Source organism: Pelobates fuscus, chromosome 10 (genome assembly GCF_036172605.1).
Source record: "Pelobates fuscus isolate aPelFus1 chromosome 10, aPelFus1.pri, whole genome shotgun sequence".
Classification (NCBI taxonomy): domain Eukaryota; kingdom Metazoa; phylum Chordata; class Amphibia; order Anura; family Pelobatidae; genus Pelobates; species Pelobates fuscus.
Window position 1 is genome coordinate 89,159,610 of NC_086326.1, and position 19,357 is coordinate 89,178,966.

The 19,357-nt window shown below is 40.4% G+C and overlaps 1 protein-coding gene across 1 annotated transcript in view; it reads left to right on the forward strand.

Annotated features, from left to right (window-relative positions):
* The window catches only part of NUDT13 (nudix hydrolase 13), a 103,948-nt gene extending 85,516 nt beyond the window's left edge, over positions 1-18,432 (forward strand). The window contains exons 7-10 of the mRNA XM_063433737.1: positions 3,099-3,224; positions 9,216-9,327; positions 15,970-16,118; positions 18,200-18,432. Of these exons, the coding sequence (XP_063289807.1) occupies positions 3,099-3,224; positions 9,216-9,327; positions 15,970-16,118; positions 18,200-18,397 (585 nt within the window). The 3' untranslated portion in view covers positions 18,398-18,432. The remainder of the gene's footprint in view (positions 1-3,098; positions 3,225-9,215; positions 9,328-15,969; positions 16,119-18,199) is intronic.
* The last annotated feature ends 925 nt before the right edge of the window (positions 18,433-19,357 follow it).

A 19,357-nucleotide genomic window follows, 5' to 3' on the forward strand; every position in this document is an offset into this window, starting at 1 on the left:
GTTTTTAGTTTTAGCTATTTTAGGGGGATATCTGTGTGTGCAGGTGACTATTACTGTGCATAATTATTAGGCAACTTAACAAAAAACAAATATATACCCATTTCAATTATTTATTTTTACCAGTGAAACCAATATAACATCTCAACATTCACAAATATACATTTCTGACATTCAAAAACAAAACAAAAACAAATCAGTGACCAATATAGCCACCTTTCTTTGCAAGGACACTCAAAAGCCTGCCATCCATGGATTCTGTCAGTGTTTTGATCTGTTCACCATCAACATTGCGTGCAGAAGCAACCACAGCCTCCCAGACACTGTTCAGAGAGGTGTACTGTTTTCCCTCCTTGTAAATCTCACATTTGATGATGGACCACAGGTTCTCAATGGGGTTCAGATCAGGTGAACAAGGAGGCCATGTCATTAGATTTTCTTCTTTTATACCCTTTCTTGCCAGCCACGTTGTGGAGTACTTAGACGCGTGTGATGGAGCATTGTCCTGCATGAAAATCATGTTTTTCTTGAAGGATGCAGACTTCTTCCTGTACCACTGCTTGAAGAAGGTGTCTTCCAGAAACTGGCAGTAGGACTGGGAGTTGAACTTGACTCCATCCTCAACCCGAAAAGGCCCCACAAGCTCATCTTTGATGATACCAGCCCAAACCAGTACTCCACCTCCACCTTGCTGGCGTCTGAGTCGGACTGGAGCTCTCTGCCCTTTACCAATCCAGCCACGGGCCCATCCATCTGGCCCATCAAGACTCACTCTCATTTCATCAGTCCATAAAACCTTAGAAAAATCCGTCTTGAGATATTTCTTGGCCCAGTCTTGACGTTTCAGCTTGTGTGTCTTGTTCAGTGGTGGTCGTCTTTCAGCCTTTCTTACCTTGGCCATGTCTCTGAGTATTGCATACCTTGTGCTTTTGGGCACTCCAGTGATGTTGCAGCTCTGAAATATGGCCAAACTGGTGGCAAGTGGCATCTTGGCAGCTGCACGCTTGACTTTTCTCAGTTCATGGGCAGTCATTTTGCGCCTTGGTTTTTCCACACGCTTCTTGCGACCCTGTTGACTATTTTGAATGAAACGCTTGATTGTTCGATGATCACGCTTCAGAAGCTTTGCAATTTTAAGAGTGCTGCATCCCTCTGCAAGATATCTCACTATTTTTGACTTTTCTGAGCCTGTCAAGTCCTTCTTTTGACCCATTTTGCCAAAGGAAAGGAAGTTCCCTAATAATTATGCACACCTGATATAGGGTGTTGATGTCATTAGACCACACCCCTTCTCATTACAGAGATGCACATCACCTAATATGCTTAATTGGTAGTAGGCTTTCGAGCCTATACAGCTTGGAGTAAGACAACATGCATAAAGAGGATGATGTGGTCAAAATACGAATTTGCCTAATAATTCTGCACTCCCTGTATATCACATATGTAAGAGGAATAATGCATGACACTGAAACTGGAATTCACAAAAATAATTGACGATTCATGTGAACATTTCAATAAAAGGGACTATATATGTGCTCTGCTGGGCCCTATGGATTGTAAAATGTATTAGTCTATCTCCTTACAGCTGCAAATGTATATTCTTTGATCTAAAACTTTATAGCAAAAATGGATGATGTATAATGTTGTGATCTAATGTGAAAATGATGTGTATCTTCAATATCTCTTATTAGGACTATTAAAAACCGGTTGCTAGAACAAGATTAAAAATAATAAATTTGTAAAAATAAGAACATACATGAAAAAATATATACTATAATCTTGTGGTTTGCAAAAAGGCAGTTGCTAGAAGATCTATAAATTCTTTGTAAATAAAAAATCATAGGGTTATTGTCCATCAATAATAGTCAATGAGACATGGTTAATGTAGAAAAGGAAGTCTAACAAAAGACTAGTAAGAGAAAAGGACACAGGGAGGATTTGGGTAATAAAAATAGGGGGGATGATGCAGAATACAGTGGAAGAATTTAAAATAATCGTGTGTTAAAAAATAGTAAAATGATAAAATGGTGCCAGAAAGCTGTATTATAAAAATGCATTAAGCTCAAAATCTACATTCAGACCATACGGAACTATGGTGTTTAGAGAGAATATCCATTTTGCTTCGGCTAGATCTAAATTAATATCTATGCTTCCTCCTCTCCAATGTGTGTTCACTTTTTCTATGGCCATGAAGGTTAAGCCTGCTGGATCTGCTCTATGTGTTTCTTTAAAATGTCTTGATAAATTGTGAGTTAGCAAGCCTTTCTTAATATTTCGAATGTGTTCTGAGATTCTGGTTTTTAGAGATCTTTTAGTCCTTCCAATGTATTGTTTCTGACATGGGCATGAGATGAGATAGATCACCCCTTGAGTGTTACAGTTCATATTGGTCTTGATTTTATACTCTTTCAGATCACTAGATGATATGAATTTCATACTCTTTTTTTGGGCCGTAGGATTGTTTCTACATCCAATGCATTTTTGGCATCTCAAAAACTTCTTCCATTTTCCTTTTCTTTTGCATTGTTTATAGATCTGATGGTGGGGGCTAGCATTAGTTTAAGATTAGGTGCCCTTGTGTAGATGATCTGTGGTCTATCTTCGATGATTTGTGCTAGGGTCGGGTCGCTTCTCAAGATTGCCCAATGTTTTTTGATTATTTTTTGGATTGTCTGTGATTGGTTACTATACTTGGTAATAAAAGCTGGAGCCTTATTTGGTATCTGTTCTGTTTTAGTCTTGTTTTGTAGAGTGTCTTCTCTTGGTATATTAAGGATTTTCTCTAGAGCTTCTCCCAGAAGTGCAGGAGGATATCCTTTTGGGATAAATCTCCCCTTCATCTCTTCCATCTGTTCTCTACAAACATCGGGTTTTGAACAATTTCGTCTGATTCTTCTAAACTGATTTTGAGGGATGTTTTTTAGCCATACAGGTCTGTGGTGGCTATTGTAGGGAATGAAGCTGTTGCAGTCCACATTCTTTTTGAAGGTCTTGGTTTGCAGTTTGCTCTCTTCTATGTATATATTAAGATCTAAGAATTCGACTTGTATATATAGATATATATATTTTTTAACCTTGATGCAATTTTTTATTTTTTTTAGGCGCAGGCTCTTCTACGCTGGCATGAGACCCACCAATTCTGCAGTAAAACAGGGAATCCTACAAAAAAGAATCTATCTGGAAGCAAACGAATCTGCAGCACAAATGGGCTGATTTATTACCCACAAGTGAGTTAAAGGCTACAGTAGCATCAGGGGATAATTTACAAGCGTACAAAGTTTTATCACCTGTCTTTCATATGGCAGGGATCACATTTTAATGTACAATACACAGGGCCGGTGCAAGGATTTTTGCAGCCCTAAGCAAACAATATTTTGCTGCCCCACACGCACCACTAATGGTGTAACGTCACACAAACCACACTCACATATGCTTTAAATTGGTGGGGCATCTTAATGTCCCACCCATACAAACACCATTTCACTGGCACAAACACACACAAGCAAGCTCATACTCATAAGCTTTCTGACACACATAAGCTCACTATAGACAATTTCGCTATAGACAATTTCACTCATGCGATCACACACAAGCTCACTACAGAAAAGCTCACTGTCATATACACAGACAAGCACACTACACAATAGCTCACTGACATACACATGCAGACAAAAGCTCACACAGACAGACACACTCTTATAGACAAGTTCACAATGACACACACTAAAGCTCACTATACCCAAGCTCAAAGTGAAAAGTGACACACCAAAGCTCATTATAGACAAGTTCACACTGATACACACCTAAGCTCACTTTAGACAAGTTTACACTGATACACATCCAAGTTCACTATAGGCAAGCTTACACTTGACATACACCTAAGCTCACTAAAGACAAGCCGCTGACGCCTCACTGCCATACTGATCCCATCCTGAAATGTACTGCCTTTATAAATCCGTAAAACAGTTTTACAATCCTTTACTGGGTCTGCCTGGGCGGCCAAATCACCCGGTCAGACCCAGACAACATTGCAGCTGCAGTTTTGCCTCTGGTGCCCTAGGCCACCGCCTAAGTGGCCTAAGGAACTTGCCAGCCCCAACAATACAGATAATCTGTGGCTGAAAGCACTGTACATATAATACTCTAGATACTCAATTCCTTCTTAAGGGGTATAGGCACTTAAAGACCATCAGAGTTATTCACTAAAGTCTGAATGGCCCCATACAGAATGGAGTAAAATCATCCGGTGCTGTATGGACACATTTAGACTGCAACATCTGGACATGGTTCACGCTATTTAACAATGTCTGGAGTTCTCACTGCAGGCTCCGAATGAGAGTGAATTTAGTCTGGATTTCAACCGGATCAAACACTCACGCATGGCTGAAATCCAGAATTGGATTTTTACAATCCGGGCCTGGCTTTTAAACCTCCCAACATATTGCCCGCTGGCAGTGCTTGCAGTCAGAATTCGACCATACTCACCGTATTTTGTCCATTTGGACAAAATCCAGGGTTTTAAGTGAAGAACCCTGCATATTTGTCAAGCTAAACTTATATATTTCTTGAGAAAACGGTTAAGGAGCCACTAGAAAAACCCGGACCGCTTTATCTGAATGCCGTTTAGTAGATATGGAAATGTTATGATTGCAGGGTTAGCTTACCTCCAGTAGCTGTCTTCCTGTGTGAACCAAGCCAGACTCTCTTCCCAATCAAATGTAAAACTATGGCCTTTTGGAATACTAAAGAACAATTTGAGAGCAATATAATTTGCCTGGAATTTCATCCGTTTTACCTGGATAAATTTGTTCCTAAATGCAGAGGTGTAATATAAGCCTGATATGCCCTTTAACAGCCCCCTCCAACAAAATCCACAAGCTTAGTTATTCATTAAACTATGAATTCTATAAACTTAATCTGGAAATTGCAGGATTTAGGCACAAGTAGACAAATAAAAAGTAGGAAAACAAAAATAATATATCCAACTCTGCTATATTGTCCTAGAATTTACAATTCCATAGCCAATTCCTGACAGTCAACTTTTCAGACAAAAGTATGATTGTTTGATCCTGTATTTTCTCCAGTTTTATGCCAATACAAATAAATAATCTTTGCAATATATGAACAGCAGACCACACACACAATAATATGTTTGTCTCTGATGTATGCTCAGGCAGGGCCTCCTGTGTTTGAAATTTATTATACACATTATTTTTCATTGAAACCTGGGTTCTTTTGAATGGAAAATCTGTATTGTTAAAGAGGTTTTACTAATTATATTGTAATAGCATCTAGACCAAAAAAAGTAGATCCCTAGATGTTTTAAAACTACAACTTCCATGATGCTTTGTCATTCTAAAAGGGAGTTGTAGTTCTACAACATCTGGGGATCTACTTTTTGGGCACGCCAGATCTAGCCTATGCGCAAATGAGTGAACGAATGCCATGCGGTTTTGTTGGAGTGATTGTACATTGCTTAAGAACTATTTTTTATGCTAGGAGTCTTTATGCTGATCTAAATAATCTTTATTTTATAAATATAGACATCGAGGCACGGTGTCATATCACACTAAATTAACGTTAAAAAGGCTTTTCACTTAATGTTGATGGGCATTCTAACACTATTTCCCACCCCCCATTTCCTATAACATTCTGTAATAACCAATGCTGGATATATGAATATGTAGTGGCTGGATACTGAAGTTTAACTTCTGTAAATATTGTCTCTAGGATTTGGGAGTGTTTGAGTGTTAAGTCTTATTTCTGTTTTTATTTGTTTCCTTATTTGTGTCGGCGAGGATAAGGGTTTACCTTGACCCTTCTATATAAGCTGTTATTTTTGCCTTTTTTATTTTATTTATTTTAAATTTTTTTATTGTTCGTCCAAAAGGTTACATGACATTTTATATGTAGGTTGTTCACATAATTCATTTGGGATATGCACACAATAGTTTTAGCTAAAATCTTACAATCCTCACCATTGATACATTGTTACATTCATTCAGGGCCGCCACCAGAAATTTTGGGGCCCCTAGCTCAGCTCAGGGTCTGGGCCCCCAGGGGCCCGCCTCCAAATACTGCCCACTGGGTCCGCCTCCAAATACCGCCCACAGGAATACATACACAGACACAAACACACACACTGATACAAAAGGACACAGATACATACTAACAGACAAAAATACTGAAACAGACATACACGCATACAGGCATACACACTGACACACACATACTGAGACATACACACAGGCATACATAGTAAAAGACAGACACATACTAACATACATACAGACACACATGCATGAAGACATAAAGACACATACATACATACAGACACCGACATCCATACACACATATACATACACACATTCATACATACAGACACTGACATCCATACACACATACATTCATAATGGCATACAGACATACAGACTGACATAAATGCATATATACAGGCCTACTGACAGACATACATGCATACAGACATCCATACGTTCATAATGATAAGCAGACATACATTCATACTGACATACAGACATACATATATACATCCATAGACATACATGCATGCATACAGACATGCATGCATACAGACATACATATATACATCCATAGACATACATGCATACAGACATACATACAGACATACATACACAGACAGACATAGACATACATGCATGCATGCATCCAGACAGACAGACATACATACATAGACATACAGACAGACACATACATAGACATACATACATACATGCATACAGACAGACATAAATACATAGACATACATACATACATACACATACACAGACAGACATACATACATACATAGACATACACAGACAGACATACATATAGACATACAGACAGACACATACACAGACATACATACATAGACATACACACATACATGCATACATACACACAGACATACATACAGACATACATACATAGACATACATGTATACAGACACATACATAGACATACATGCATACAGACAGACATAAATACATAGACATACATACATACATACACAGACAGACATACATGCATACAGACACACACACACAGTGCTCATTTTCCAGCCACCCTCCTGTCTCTTACCTTTTCTTTGCAGGAGGGTGGCTGGGGATGATGGGAATCGGTGCGGCTCCCTCTTTACGTGACCACTTCCTCCCGGCAGCACTTGCGGCTGCTTTTTTTTTTTTTTTTTAAAGGGGCCCGGTCGCGCTATACCACGGCCACAGCGCCGGGGGGACCCATCGGGTGGCCCTAAGTGTGTGGGGCCCGGGCGGCCGGGATCCCCAGGGCCGCCGGGCCCGTGACAGCCATTACGGTTGTCACCCCCTGATGGCGGCCCTGCATTCATTGTATCTACACAAGCATGCATTAGTCTATAGACATGTAGAAGGATGAAATTCGTAGTGTGGTCTGGTTTGTATACATGTCTTAGTTGTATCGTTCATACCCCTCTGAATTGTGCTCAGTGTCTGTGTGCTGTCTGACAGAGCTAAAGTTAAAATCAGTGTGGCAAGAATGCCTCGTTTAAGCAGTATCTCTATCGTGGGTGAGTTACCATTTGTAGTGTGGAGCATTTACGTTGGTGGCCCTGGTAGTTGCTCTGATTGTAAATTAGTATTAGAGAGTGATTTTACAAGAGCCATATTATGGGGTCTGCACAACCCAAGCATAACCCAGGAGATGTGATAGCTAAAACATAGAAAACGAACTGGAAATAGGTCCAGAATAGGCCAATTGCTGCTAGGGGGAGGGGAGACAAGTCAAGATATCCATATATAGTAAAGTACCGTGGCCTCAAAACTATCCTATTTTATCTGTATTGTCCTCCAGTATGGGTAGACAGTCCATATTGCTCATATTCTGTTTCTGGCATGGTTAAAGGCCCAGAATCTCTGGTATCATGGTAGTGAGTTATGTGTTAGTGATATGGCCATACCGTATGCCTAATACGCTCATGTTAAGTTCCTAACCTCTAGGTTTTTTCTGTATGAACTTCAGCCACGGTTCCCATATTTTTGTATATAGGGCGTAATTGTCAGTAGAAGAGTAGTGGAGTTCTTCCATCACTCTTATGTTTTCAATTTTCTGAAACCATTCCCTTATCGTTGGAGCAGTGTTTTGTTTCCACTTAGTTGGTATAAGTTTATTTGCTGCTGTGAGCAGATGGTTTATGAGAAGACGTTTTGGTTTGGGGAGTGTGGATGGGTGTAGTAGGAATAGCATAATCTTGGCTGTGCAAAGGATGCATGTATCTGTTGTGCAGTATACCATTAGGGATATTTGCTTCTAATATTCTTGGATAACAGGGCCCTATGCCCAGGGTATGATATGTACAGATGTACCTGTCCCTTGGGAGCATCTCCAACATACATCGGAGGCAGTCGTGAATAATGTGTGTAGCTTGTCTGGTGAGTAATGCCAGCGAGAGATTCTCTTGTAATTTGCTTCCATAATGCTACAGCTAATGGTGGTGTTGTGTATTTGTGTGAAAATGGTGGTTTATTCAGCGGCTGTCAGTGTGATTTCTAGGTATGTGGCCCAAAAAGTTGTAAATGTAGGTTCTAAGTTTTTGTGTTCTAACTGTAGGATTTTATAGAACATGGAAAGGCGCTTTGTCTTCACTGTGCAGTTTTGGCATTTCGAAGATGCTGAGAGGGCGATTGCCTGTCAGTAGAAGTGCTTCCAAGTGAATAAAGTGCGTGAGTTGGATATAGAAAAAGAATTCTAGAGGAGTTGGTGGTTTGTTATGCGTCAGTTAAGAAAGCAGTTTTAAGGAGTTGGCTTCTAAGATTGAGCCCAGAGTAAGATACTTTGAGTTGTGGAGTGGATGAGATGTGGCGACCCAAAAACCAGGAGGAAAGAGAAATTTAGTGATCCTAGTTAGGATCATTATTATGCCCTATAACAATACCCTGTCCTTAAATATTTTCCAAACTGTACCCATGTGTAGCTGCTTTTGGTAACTCTTATTGCTTTATGTGAAAATGTCAGGTACCCAATTGGCTTGATTTGAGTTCAGTTTCAAAGCTAATAAAATGAACCACTGATGAATTTTGTCTGTCACCTTCAACAGAGCAGTATTTTTTGAAAAAAAGTGACTGAATTTGCATTATTTTGAACCCTATTATATTATAAAGTACACTGTATCTCTTTCATGCATTATGAAATCTGTTTTTTTCCAATTGTTATCACATTCTAGATGTCCCCAGTAGTAATCAGTTTGGTGTCTTACAAAGATCGCTGTCTACTCGCTCGTCAAGAGGGCTTTCCCGCAGGAATGTACACCGCCCTCTCAGGCTTTTGTGATATTGGTAAGCAGTTTGTGTGTTATTTACTTTGTTTGGGGGGTAGCAATGACAAATCCAGATGTTTGTGCACATGTTTCTCATGGGAAATAAGAAAGACTGGTTGAGCGTTTTTGTTTTCAGTAACCTGGAGTGCCAAGATTAGCCATTACTGGTTTTTGGAAAGGTAATGAAATAATATTAAAAGTAATAATAATAAAAATAATATAAAAAATTAAAGTAATGTAGTAGTAAGTAACACAAATATCCTTTAAATTGATTGTCTTCACTTATATTTATCTAATTACTTATTTAGGGCTGCAGTTTGATTAAGAAGTAGTAAAGAGGAATTGGGGATCTATTTAAAAAAAATAATTAAACAACAGATCACAATATAAGTTCCTGTACAGCATCTGCCCATGGTAGAGCCCTAAGCCTCTGGATTTCTCAGTACATAACTGCTACAGGGAATGAGATGAGATGCACATAAACCAAGATCAAGGTAGCAAACATGCAGCAGCATCATTTAACAATTCTGATGATCAGAATCACAGGCAGAAAAACATGGTATTTATAGATCACATCTCTGGTACAATAAGATAAATGAGTTAGATGCTAATAAGGCAGTCTGTATGTGCAGTACTTGAGCCTAGCAGTGAATATACACAGTACTGTACTGAGCAGACAATGCTACACAGATTATGAAATCCATTGGAACCTTAAAAGAGGCTGAAAAAGGTAAACGGTAAGCATTTCAATACCCACCAAAAGGTTTGTTGAAAGCAGTTATGGTACAACAAAATGGTTCTTAAAACTATTCCACCTTACCAGTATTTTTTTCAGGAGGCAAAAGATCCAACAACCACGTAACAGAGAACATGATCTAGAATTCAAAGTATAATGTCATTGATTACCACTGGATACTCGGCAAAAAAGACTATCGTTGGGGAAAATAGGTGTAAAATGGCCAATAGATCTTATAGGTAGGAGGAACAGAAATTTAAGGTTGGAACTTCTCTTCTGCTTATATCTCCTAAATAGTTTTATGTACCTGTGTGAATCAGTGTTGGAATCCATGTTGATATTTGAGCTTATGTCACAAATAAGAATGGTATTAATTTTTCTATTGATGTGTGAACCATATTATATGGAAATTCAGTATAAGGCAAGAGGCAGACCAATATAATGTCTGAAACATTAAAGCTTTGTAATTCACCAGAATTTGCTGAGAGCATCAGCTGGGCACCCTTGGCTAGTGAATGTCATTTTTTGTATAGAAATATGCACAAAATAAACATTAGCTGGCCCGTACCTTATGTTCCAGGATGGCTAATGACACGGTCAGAGTTGGAGGTACAACTCTGACAGCATAGGGGGTTAAACTCTACATGTGCAGAGTTTTGTAGCAAAAAGCTTCACATGCAGACTACAAGCACCGTGATCACTTCAAATCATGGCATTAGTCACAGTGCTTGGAGTAACCCTTTAACATAACTCCTATTCCAAGTAGTTATTGTATTTGGGTTTGCAGGACCAAAAGGACTATTTATGTGCCTCTTTTACTGTTTAAAATGCAGTTCCCATCTTGTAGTTCTCTGATCAGGAAATCCTGGTCAGTGTGGCTGATGTTGAGTGTACCTTTTCCCACAGGAGACACACACTGCTACACGTCCTGGAGCTTTACTGCAGATAGGCTGTCTGGCTGTGAAGCACAAGAGCCAGCCGGTAATGTCAGGAGTGTCTGCTGTTGCTCCTTCCCCAGGTGACCATAATGTACGTACCTTGCAGGGTAGGAGTTCAGCTTTTAGATGGTACCTTCAGACTTGCAGATCTCTCCTTTCTTAGGTTAATCTCCAGAATTCATATAGTAATTTGTTTCCATCTCCCTTTTCTAATTATAACAGTCCACCTCGCACCATGGCTGGGTAAATGCCCAACACTGTTTCTTAGTGAGTCACTGTAGTCCTCATGTTTACTTCGCCCTGTCTTTATGTAACATCTTGTATAAAGATCCTGCTTGTTGTTCAATAAAAGAGTTGTTTTATCCCTGTATTTAGGGTATGGGGTTGGGAGAGCTATTTATCATTCCATCCAGTGGTTGGCTGGTGTATGTCAGATAGCATTGAATGAGCTCAGGCCACCATGTGAGTAGCAATGACTGTTGTTGCAGTAGCTCCTGGAAGTCCCTGGTGGAACAGAAACAGTAGCATGTTCAGTTCTGCAACCGAAGTTAGGGACCAAGCACCCTGGTTGTGTTTGCCACTGATTCTACCTAATAGAAGCTTTACGATATTATAAGTGTTATATGGTGGTCGGTACCTTCAAGTAGATGTGTCTATTCTGGCAAAGATACTTTGACAATGGAAGGTCTTTTCAAGACACAATTTTTCTACTATCTACATCAATGTTTCCCAAACAATTCCTCAAGACCACCAACAGTCCAGGTTTTTACTCCATTGTAATAAAACAGGGAAATACATAAATCCTGAATTGCTGGTGGGCCATAAGGACTGATTTGGGAATCACTGATCTACACGATGGTTGCTTTGTGCATGAAATGTCTGAATATAATGCTACAGTGCATTTTTATGCAGGGAATATGAATATTGTGTTAGAAAAGCTCCTTGGGCTAAAAAGTAGTTTTGTTCGGGTAGTTAGAGGATATTAAATTAGGAAAAGCGAATTTAAGGTAGTCAAAAGTCTTCAGTGTATTTTTTTTTTTTTTTAAATATATTTTGGTTAGGGTATTAATTTGAAAAATTGTCAGTGAAAGATTTTGTATGAATGTGGAATATAAAATTGCAAAACAGATGAAAATTTGAATGTAAGTTTTACAGGTCTAGAAAGGCAGATATCCTTACTTTGATCTCAGAAACATGAAGTATGGATTTTATACAATCCACCTCATTTTATTCATACAGTTAGAGACTATTCTGCCAATGTGACAAGCAAACAGTGTTCAGCTAATGAGGGTGACTATATCTTTCATCACATTATTATACATATATCCAGTATGTCTCATTAGTACTTCACTGGAAGGAACATCATTACAAAGAAAAAATAGCTTAATGAGATGTGTAATGGATATAAGACATTATTCCATTTAATCTGTCATTAGTCTTGTCTAATTATTAGATTATAAATTCAGCAAAAAAAGAATGTAAGGGAACTTTGAAAGAATGCCAATCAACAAAAAACCCTTAACTGTAACTATGGGATACCCAGCGATACTTGATGGAGGAGGAAGGGATTACATCCAATGAGAACACATGAGTTACCAAAGGTTATTCAGTTTGTTTAGTCACTGAACCTTTTTGATAACAATCCGTTCATTTGCAAGACTATATGGATATATGAAGGCGAATGGAATATTGTGTTTCTGGATAGGAACAAAATGAGGCCTTTTGAATACAGGAAACGATATAGAGGAGACCAGTTTTAAGAATCATGTAACACAAGGCATGTGTCACCATACATTATGCCTGAACAATCACAAGGTGAGCATTAACTAATGAGTTAGCTCCACCTACTCACAGCATAAAGGATAGGAAATTAAACTCTGATGATAGTATAATTAGCTCAACCACTTTACTCTGTTGTTCACTGACAAATGGCCTATTTTCCCTATTTCCCTTTTTCTTTTGGAGAACTTGCAGTGCCATATTGCTACCATTGCTATGCACGCAGGTGAATAACTAGTTTGTATGTAGTTCATAACGAGAGGGAAATGGAACAGCTATGCAAGTTATTGTAAAGTGCTGTGGAATAAGTTGCCTCTATATAAACAATAATAGTGCATGTGTTATGTTTTCAGTTACTCTTAATCTCAACTGGCCTCACCTTGATGCCAGGCTGTCTGATAGGATTGAAAAAAATACTGGGACGTGGTATTGAGTCAACAGTGTCACATCCTGCCTATTGTACGCTTTAAGTCAAGGAGACCCATGGTATTGCAAGAGCTGGCTCTGACCATTTTCCCACTGTAATTACTGAACTTGCATACTCCTCCCTGTTTTATGCAAACAATTGTCTTGCCTGTATATGTAGAAAAAGCTGTTGTGCATTGGAGTTCACTTTTACATCAAGAAATAGCGTGCGTTTCTCTTTTTAAAAAAATAAACTATTTACGGTCTGCTATAGTGCGATCGCTCATAGGAGAATCACTAGTAATTCTTAGTTAGATAAAATATCCTGTATTACTCTGAGTAACTGTGCAGTGTATCCTGCTTTGCCGGGGGATTAGCAACCTAAAGTAGCAGGGCCCTAGGGCTCAGGGTAGAAATATACCAGGTGAGCTAGCAGAAGTTTCCGCAGGCAATACAAGGTCTGAACTTTTATGCCTTTGGTAACAGACGGCAGGACCGTATTGCTTCCAATTGAATTGCCAGCGTGGAGACACACTGCGATTGCTAGAGGAAAAAATACAGACTAATGCAAAAGATCCCATGGGCAATACTAGGCCTGAACTGATTCACCTTCAGGGACAGAGATGTATTGTCACATTCACATGTTCAAGGATGCTCATATTGTCTCTTGAATGAGATGGCATTGGTTTATAAGGTGCATTAGGAATCCTTTAGATTAGGTTGTTTATTTTTCAAAACCCCATTTCCTGGTGCAACACAGGTCTGCCTCAATCCGGCTGTTTAGCCAGACCTTTGCTCACTGCGGCTAGAGGGGGTATCGGCAGGGCTTGTGCAGGGATTTTTGCCGCCCTAGGCAAAAAATTTTTTGCCTCCCCCATATGACATCACAATGCCCCGCCCATATGCTCTGCCATATGGGCCAACGCCAGTCTGCACAAAGTGTCTTTTATCTGAAAAGACAGTGTGTTTATATTAAAAAGCCTACAGGCACAGGCTATAGACACCAGAACCACTACATTAAGCTGTAGTGCTTCTGGTGACTATAATATCCATTTAATGTGAGGTAAATTAGAGATTAGGGCCACTAATAATATATTAGATTGCCTACTTACCACCAGATGAGGACAAGAGGCTGATGATGGGCTCAGTCTGGCTCCACAGGTCTGGTGTAGAAGAGGCTCTCTGGAGACTGTTTGTAACAGTGCTCACAACAATTAAACAGGAAGCAGCTCCATTTTTGGGGCCCCTTACACAGCTCAAGGTCTGGGCCCCCAGAGCTTGACCGTGAGTATGCCTACAATGCCCACCCATAAATCCACCTACATGGCCCACCCATGAGTTCTCTCACAGGGAGTGGAGTGTATGTGTGTAGAGGATGTGTTATTGTAGAGGATGTAATGTGTGTGTTCTTATAGAATGTAGTGTATAGGGATACCGATTTGTGTAAGGGATGTAGTGTGTGTATAGTGGATGCATTGTATGTTTGTGTGTGTGTGTGTGTTTGTTTAAGGGATGCAAGGTGTGTTTCTGTGTATGTAATTGAATGCAGTGTGTGTCTGTAAGGGGTGCATTGAGTGTGTAAGAGATGCATTTTGTTTCTGTGTGTAAGAGAATGAGTGTTTGTGTGAGCATAAGGGATGCATTGTGTGTTTCGGGTGTGTCTGTGTGTGAGTAGGGATGCATTGTATGTTTCTGTGTGTGTGGGGGGGATGCATTGTGTATGTGTGTAGTGTAAAAGAGAGGGTTTGTGGGGTAGGATAGGGACTGAGAGGGGAGCAGCTCTTTTTTTTTTTTAAATTCATAGTGCTCTCCCCTCCTGTCGATTAGTGATCTTCCCTTCCCTCCTGTCCCTCAGTGTTCTCTCCCTCTCCCCCTTAGTGCTCTTCCTTGGCCCCCTGTCCCTCTCCCAAACCCCTTAGTGGTCCTTCCCCTTTCCTCTCTCAGTGGTCTTTCCCCCCTCAGTGGTCCTTCCCCTCCTCCCCTCTACTTAGTGGTCCTCCCTCCTTAGTGGTCCTTCCCCTCCCCCCCTTAGTGGTCCTTACCCTCCTCCCTTCTCCTTAGTGGTCCTTCCTCTCCCAAACCCCTTAGTAGACCTCCCCCCTCCCTCATTGGTCCTCCCCTCTTCCCCCCATAGTGGTCCTCCCTCCCTCCTCCCCCAGTGGTCCTTAACCCCCCCAGTGGTCCTTATTCCACCCCCCTCCTCCCCCAGTGGTCCTTATTCCACCCCCAGTGGTCCCCTTATCCCCCCAGTGGTCCATATTCCTCCCCCAGTGGTCCTTATTCCACCCCCTCCTCCCCAGTGGTCCGTATTCCACCCCCCTCCTCCCCCAGTGGTCCTTACCCCCCCCCCCATTGGTCCTTATTCCACCCCCCTCCTCCCCCAGTGGTCTTTATCCCCCCTGTGGTCTTTATTCCCCCCGTGGTCTTTATCCCCCCCCCCGGTCTTTATCCCCCCTCCCGTGGTCCTTATTCCCTCCCGTGGTCCTTATCTCTCCCCCCCCCTCACCGGTCCTTATCCCCTCCCCAGTGGTCCTAGCTTCAAAACGGAGTAGGGAAGGGTAAGCTAATTTTTTTAAAATTAGTATTCTCTTTTGCTCTGTTTTTATTTATTCTATGTTCACTTATCCAGACGTTGCAATGTTTATATCGAGCAATGGTCTATGGGAGTTAAAAATAAAAGCCGGAACGCTTTATAAAGACTACTACTGACCGTTTACAGACTGTCGCTCTCAGTACATTCATTTTTACATTCTACTGTTATTTTAGTCTTGCTAGCAATTTTCCATGTTTAATATCTTTACAGGTGAGACATTGGAGGAGACTGTTCGGAGAGAGGTGGCAGAGGAAGTTGGGTTAGAAGTAGACTCTCTTAGATACTACGGATCTCAGCACTGGCCATTCCCTAGCAGTTCTTTGATGGTGGCCTGCCAGGCAACCGTGCAGGAAGACAAGGTGAATATATTATCACTTTCCAGGATTTCAAGGTTTACTTATCCTCTACATTTAACAAATATGTATTTGTGAACTGTGAATAAAAAAATAAAAAGTTTCAATCTATACCACTTTATCCTGCAACTTAGTACCTTCATCTTAGATCCTTTTCAATCATTGTTATAAAAAGATCTGTCCTTTTCACCTGGCAGATATTTGCAATGTTTGCCCAGGATGTGACAGACTGAACTAGATTGTTTTACAATTTGCCAAATGTTTAAAATTAAATGTAGTGCTTACAGTGCCCCTCTAAAAGGACACTTATGGATAAGTTGACCATATTTGTAATGCACTATATAAATAACACACACCAAAAACATGCAACGTAGAATTTAAAGGGACACTATAGTCACCAGAAAATAAAGAACAGCTTATTGAATTTGTTCTGGTGAGTAAATCATTGCTTTTTGCAGTAAACACTCTTTTCAGAAAAAAACGCAATGTTTACATTACAGCCTAGGAATACCTCAACTGGCCGCCTCTCAGATGGCTATTAGAGGTGCTTCCTGGTGCAGTGCGACTTACATTCATTGTCTCCACTCTCTGTATGGAGAAACTGAACTTTACTCAGATGCATTGATTCAATTAATCTCTGAGGAGATGCTGATTGGCCAGGGCTGTGTTTGACTTATGCTGACTCTGCCCCTTATCTGCCTCCTTGACAGTCTCAGCCAATCCTATGGTAAAGCATTGTGATTGGCTCAGAGAATCAGTTCTAGTGATGTCAGTCAAGTAGGCAGATCAGGGGCAGAGGGAGCATCTGCCGACTTGAATACAAGTAAGATGTTACTATATTTAGGAAGGCAAGGGGGTGCCAGATGGTGGATTTAACAGTATAGGTCAGGAATACAGGTTAATGTTCCTGGCCCTAGAGTATTCCTTTAAGTTAATAATATTAAAAAAGAAAAATCCCACTCCTGTTGAAGTTCCTGGATATGTAATTCTGCAGTGAACCTTTGCGTTAATCCCTGTACATTGTTCTATTTGTGAGCAGTGAGCATATTCATTTAAAGGAACACAATCATGTGTTAAAATCACTATTTAGGTGGCTTGCCCCATCTCCCACCCATTAGAAGGGGTTAAAACTTACCTTATTTCCAGCATCTGCTGGCCCGGCCCCAGATCCATTTCCTTGGTGACATCAGAATTTACAATTTGTAGCCAATTCAATGCTTTCCCATAGGGAGTGGCTGAAATCGACAAGGAGACGGAGCTAAACACCATTTTGGCCAATCAGCACCTCCATGCAGAGCATGGAGACGCTGAACGGCAGTGCTGCCTACTGTGCAGCACTGCCCCCAGGAAGCACCTCCAGTGGCCATCTGAGGAGTGGCCACAGGAGGTATCGGGGCAATGTAAACAAGCAGTGTTTGCATGAAAATGCAAGCAGGGACCGATTATACTCACCAGAACAATTACATTAAGCTGTCATTGTTCTGGTGACTATAGTGTCCCTTTAACACATGTTCAGCAGTCCAGTCACAGTATGTCTTCATTGTTGTAAATATGAAATTGCTTTGCCAGCTGCAACACTGCATTATCTGGTCAAACAGATTTATTCTTGTTTTTGTGATTACAAGACATTCATGTGCATCTCTGGTGCACATGCTATCTCATAGAAAGCTATGATAACACCTGCTTAACCCCTTAAGGACACATGACATGTGTGACATGTCAAGATTCCCTTTTATTCCAGAAGCTTGGTCCTTAAGGGGTTAAAAGGAACACTCCAAGCGCCATAACCAGAAGCCTTGGCACCTTCCTGGTGTAATTATCAAACCATTTAAGATGAGTTTGACAACTTGTATATGATCAACCAGGCACCTGCTGTTATTTCGTCTTCAAACTGAAGCTATATTACAAGTAGTTGTGTGACCATGGGAAGCAGAATTTATATATTTGAGTGGGCCAATAGCTGCAGCAGTTGTTGCAAATCAGAGATAAGTTACAGATTGAAGGAAGACAGGGAGAGATGAGGAGCTTCTTGCACAATGACCTCTTTTGAAGAAATGTTATAACAATATATCTGGTTCTCTTTGTAGATGAATGTGAACAAGTCAGAACTCGAAGATGCCAGGTGGTTCACATTGGAAGAAATAGAAGAGGCTCTCCAGAGGGGCATTGTGCGTTTGAAACCAGAAAGTGGCACTATACCAATTTGGGTGCCACCTAAGTGGGCAATCGCTCATGAATTGATCATTTCATGGGTACAGGAGCAGAAAGCTCATTCAAATGGATAGTGAACAGATGGGCAAAGCTGCTCTTTTTTAGCAAATAAAACATTTTAAAATAAAAGTTCAGTTGGGGTTTTTTGGTATTAATTATACTTGTAAATCTTTGTTATGTACATTTACTCATGCATAAACAATGATGGTAGATATTTAATCGTAAATAGAGAGAATGGAGGTCTCAATGCCCAAGGCGCACGGACACCGGCTTCACCAACAGCCAGATGTAATGTCAAAAAAAAAAAAAAAGTTGTCCTTTACAGTCCTTGAAAAAGAATGACCATTATTAAGGTGCCAAAGAAATTGGTGACGTTTCAGCCCCTCAAGATCTTTATTTGGCACCTTAATGTAGGATGACTATTTTCCAAGGACTGTGCTGGACAAACTTATATTTTTTGCTATGGGATGTACCATTTTCCCTTCCTTGCTAGGATATATTTGTGTGTCTGTGTGCATGAATGCATTTGTGGGCAGTGCTCACCTTTGAATGAAAGTGGTTCTGTTTGTGGAATGTGTTGGCACTTGAATGCAGGTTCAATTCACATATACACTACCACACATATGAATTCAGTTCAAAGAGATGCACTTACTAAAGTGAGAATTGCTGGGAATTCTGAATTTCTAAATTAAGGGCAAAATAGCTAAACTGGAAAAGTCCCATGTTAAATATGCTTTCATTTAGATTATTTTTACCTTAAAATGTGAAATTCACTTTGAATTCTAAGCAATTCTCATCTTACTGAATAATCCTGTAAGCCTCTGAGTCCACCTTTCCCTTGTGTTCTGCATTGTGAGTCACACTGCAAATGTCTCTTTTGGGCGACAGTGAGACTGGCTACAAATGAGTTGCCAGCCTCTGTCTGATGCATGGTAAGAACTGGGGATTAGCCGAAGCTGGGTGTCCTCTCATGCAGAGCATGATGACGTTCAGCATCGGGTGACCAAGAGTCACCTAGCAAGCAGGAAGTGCCT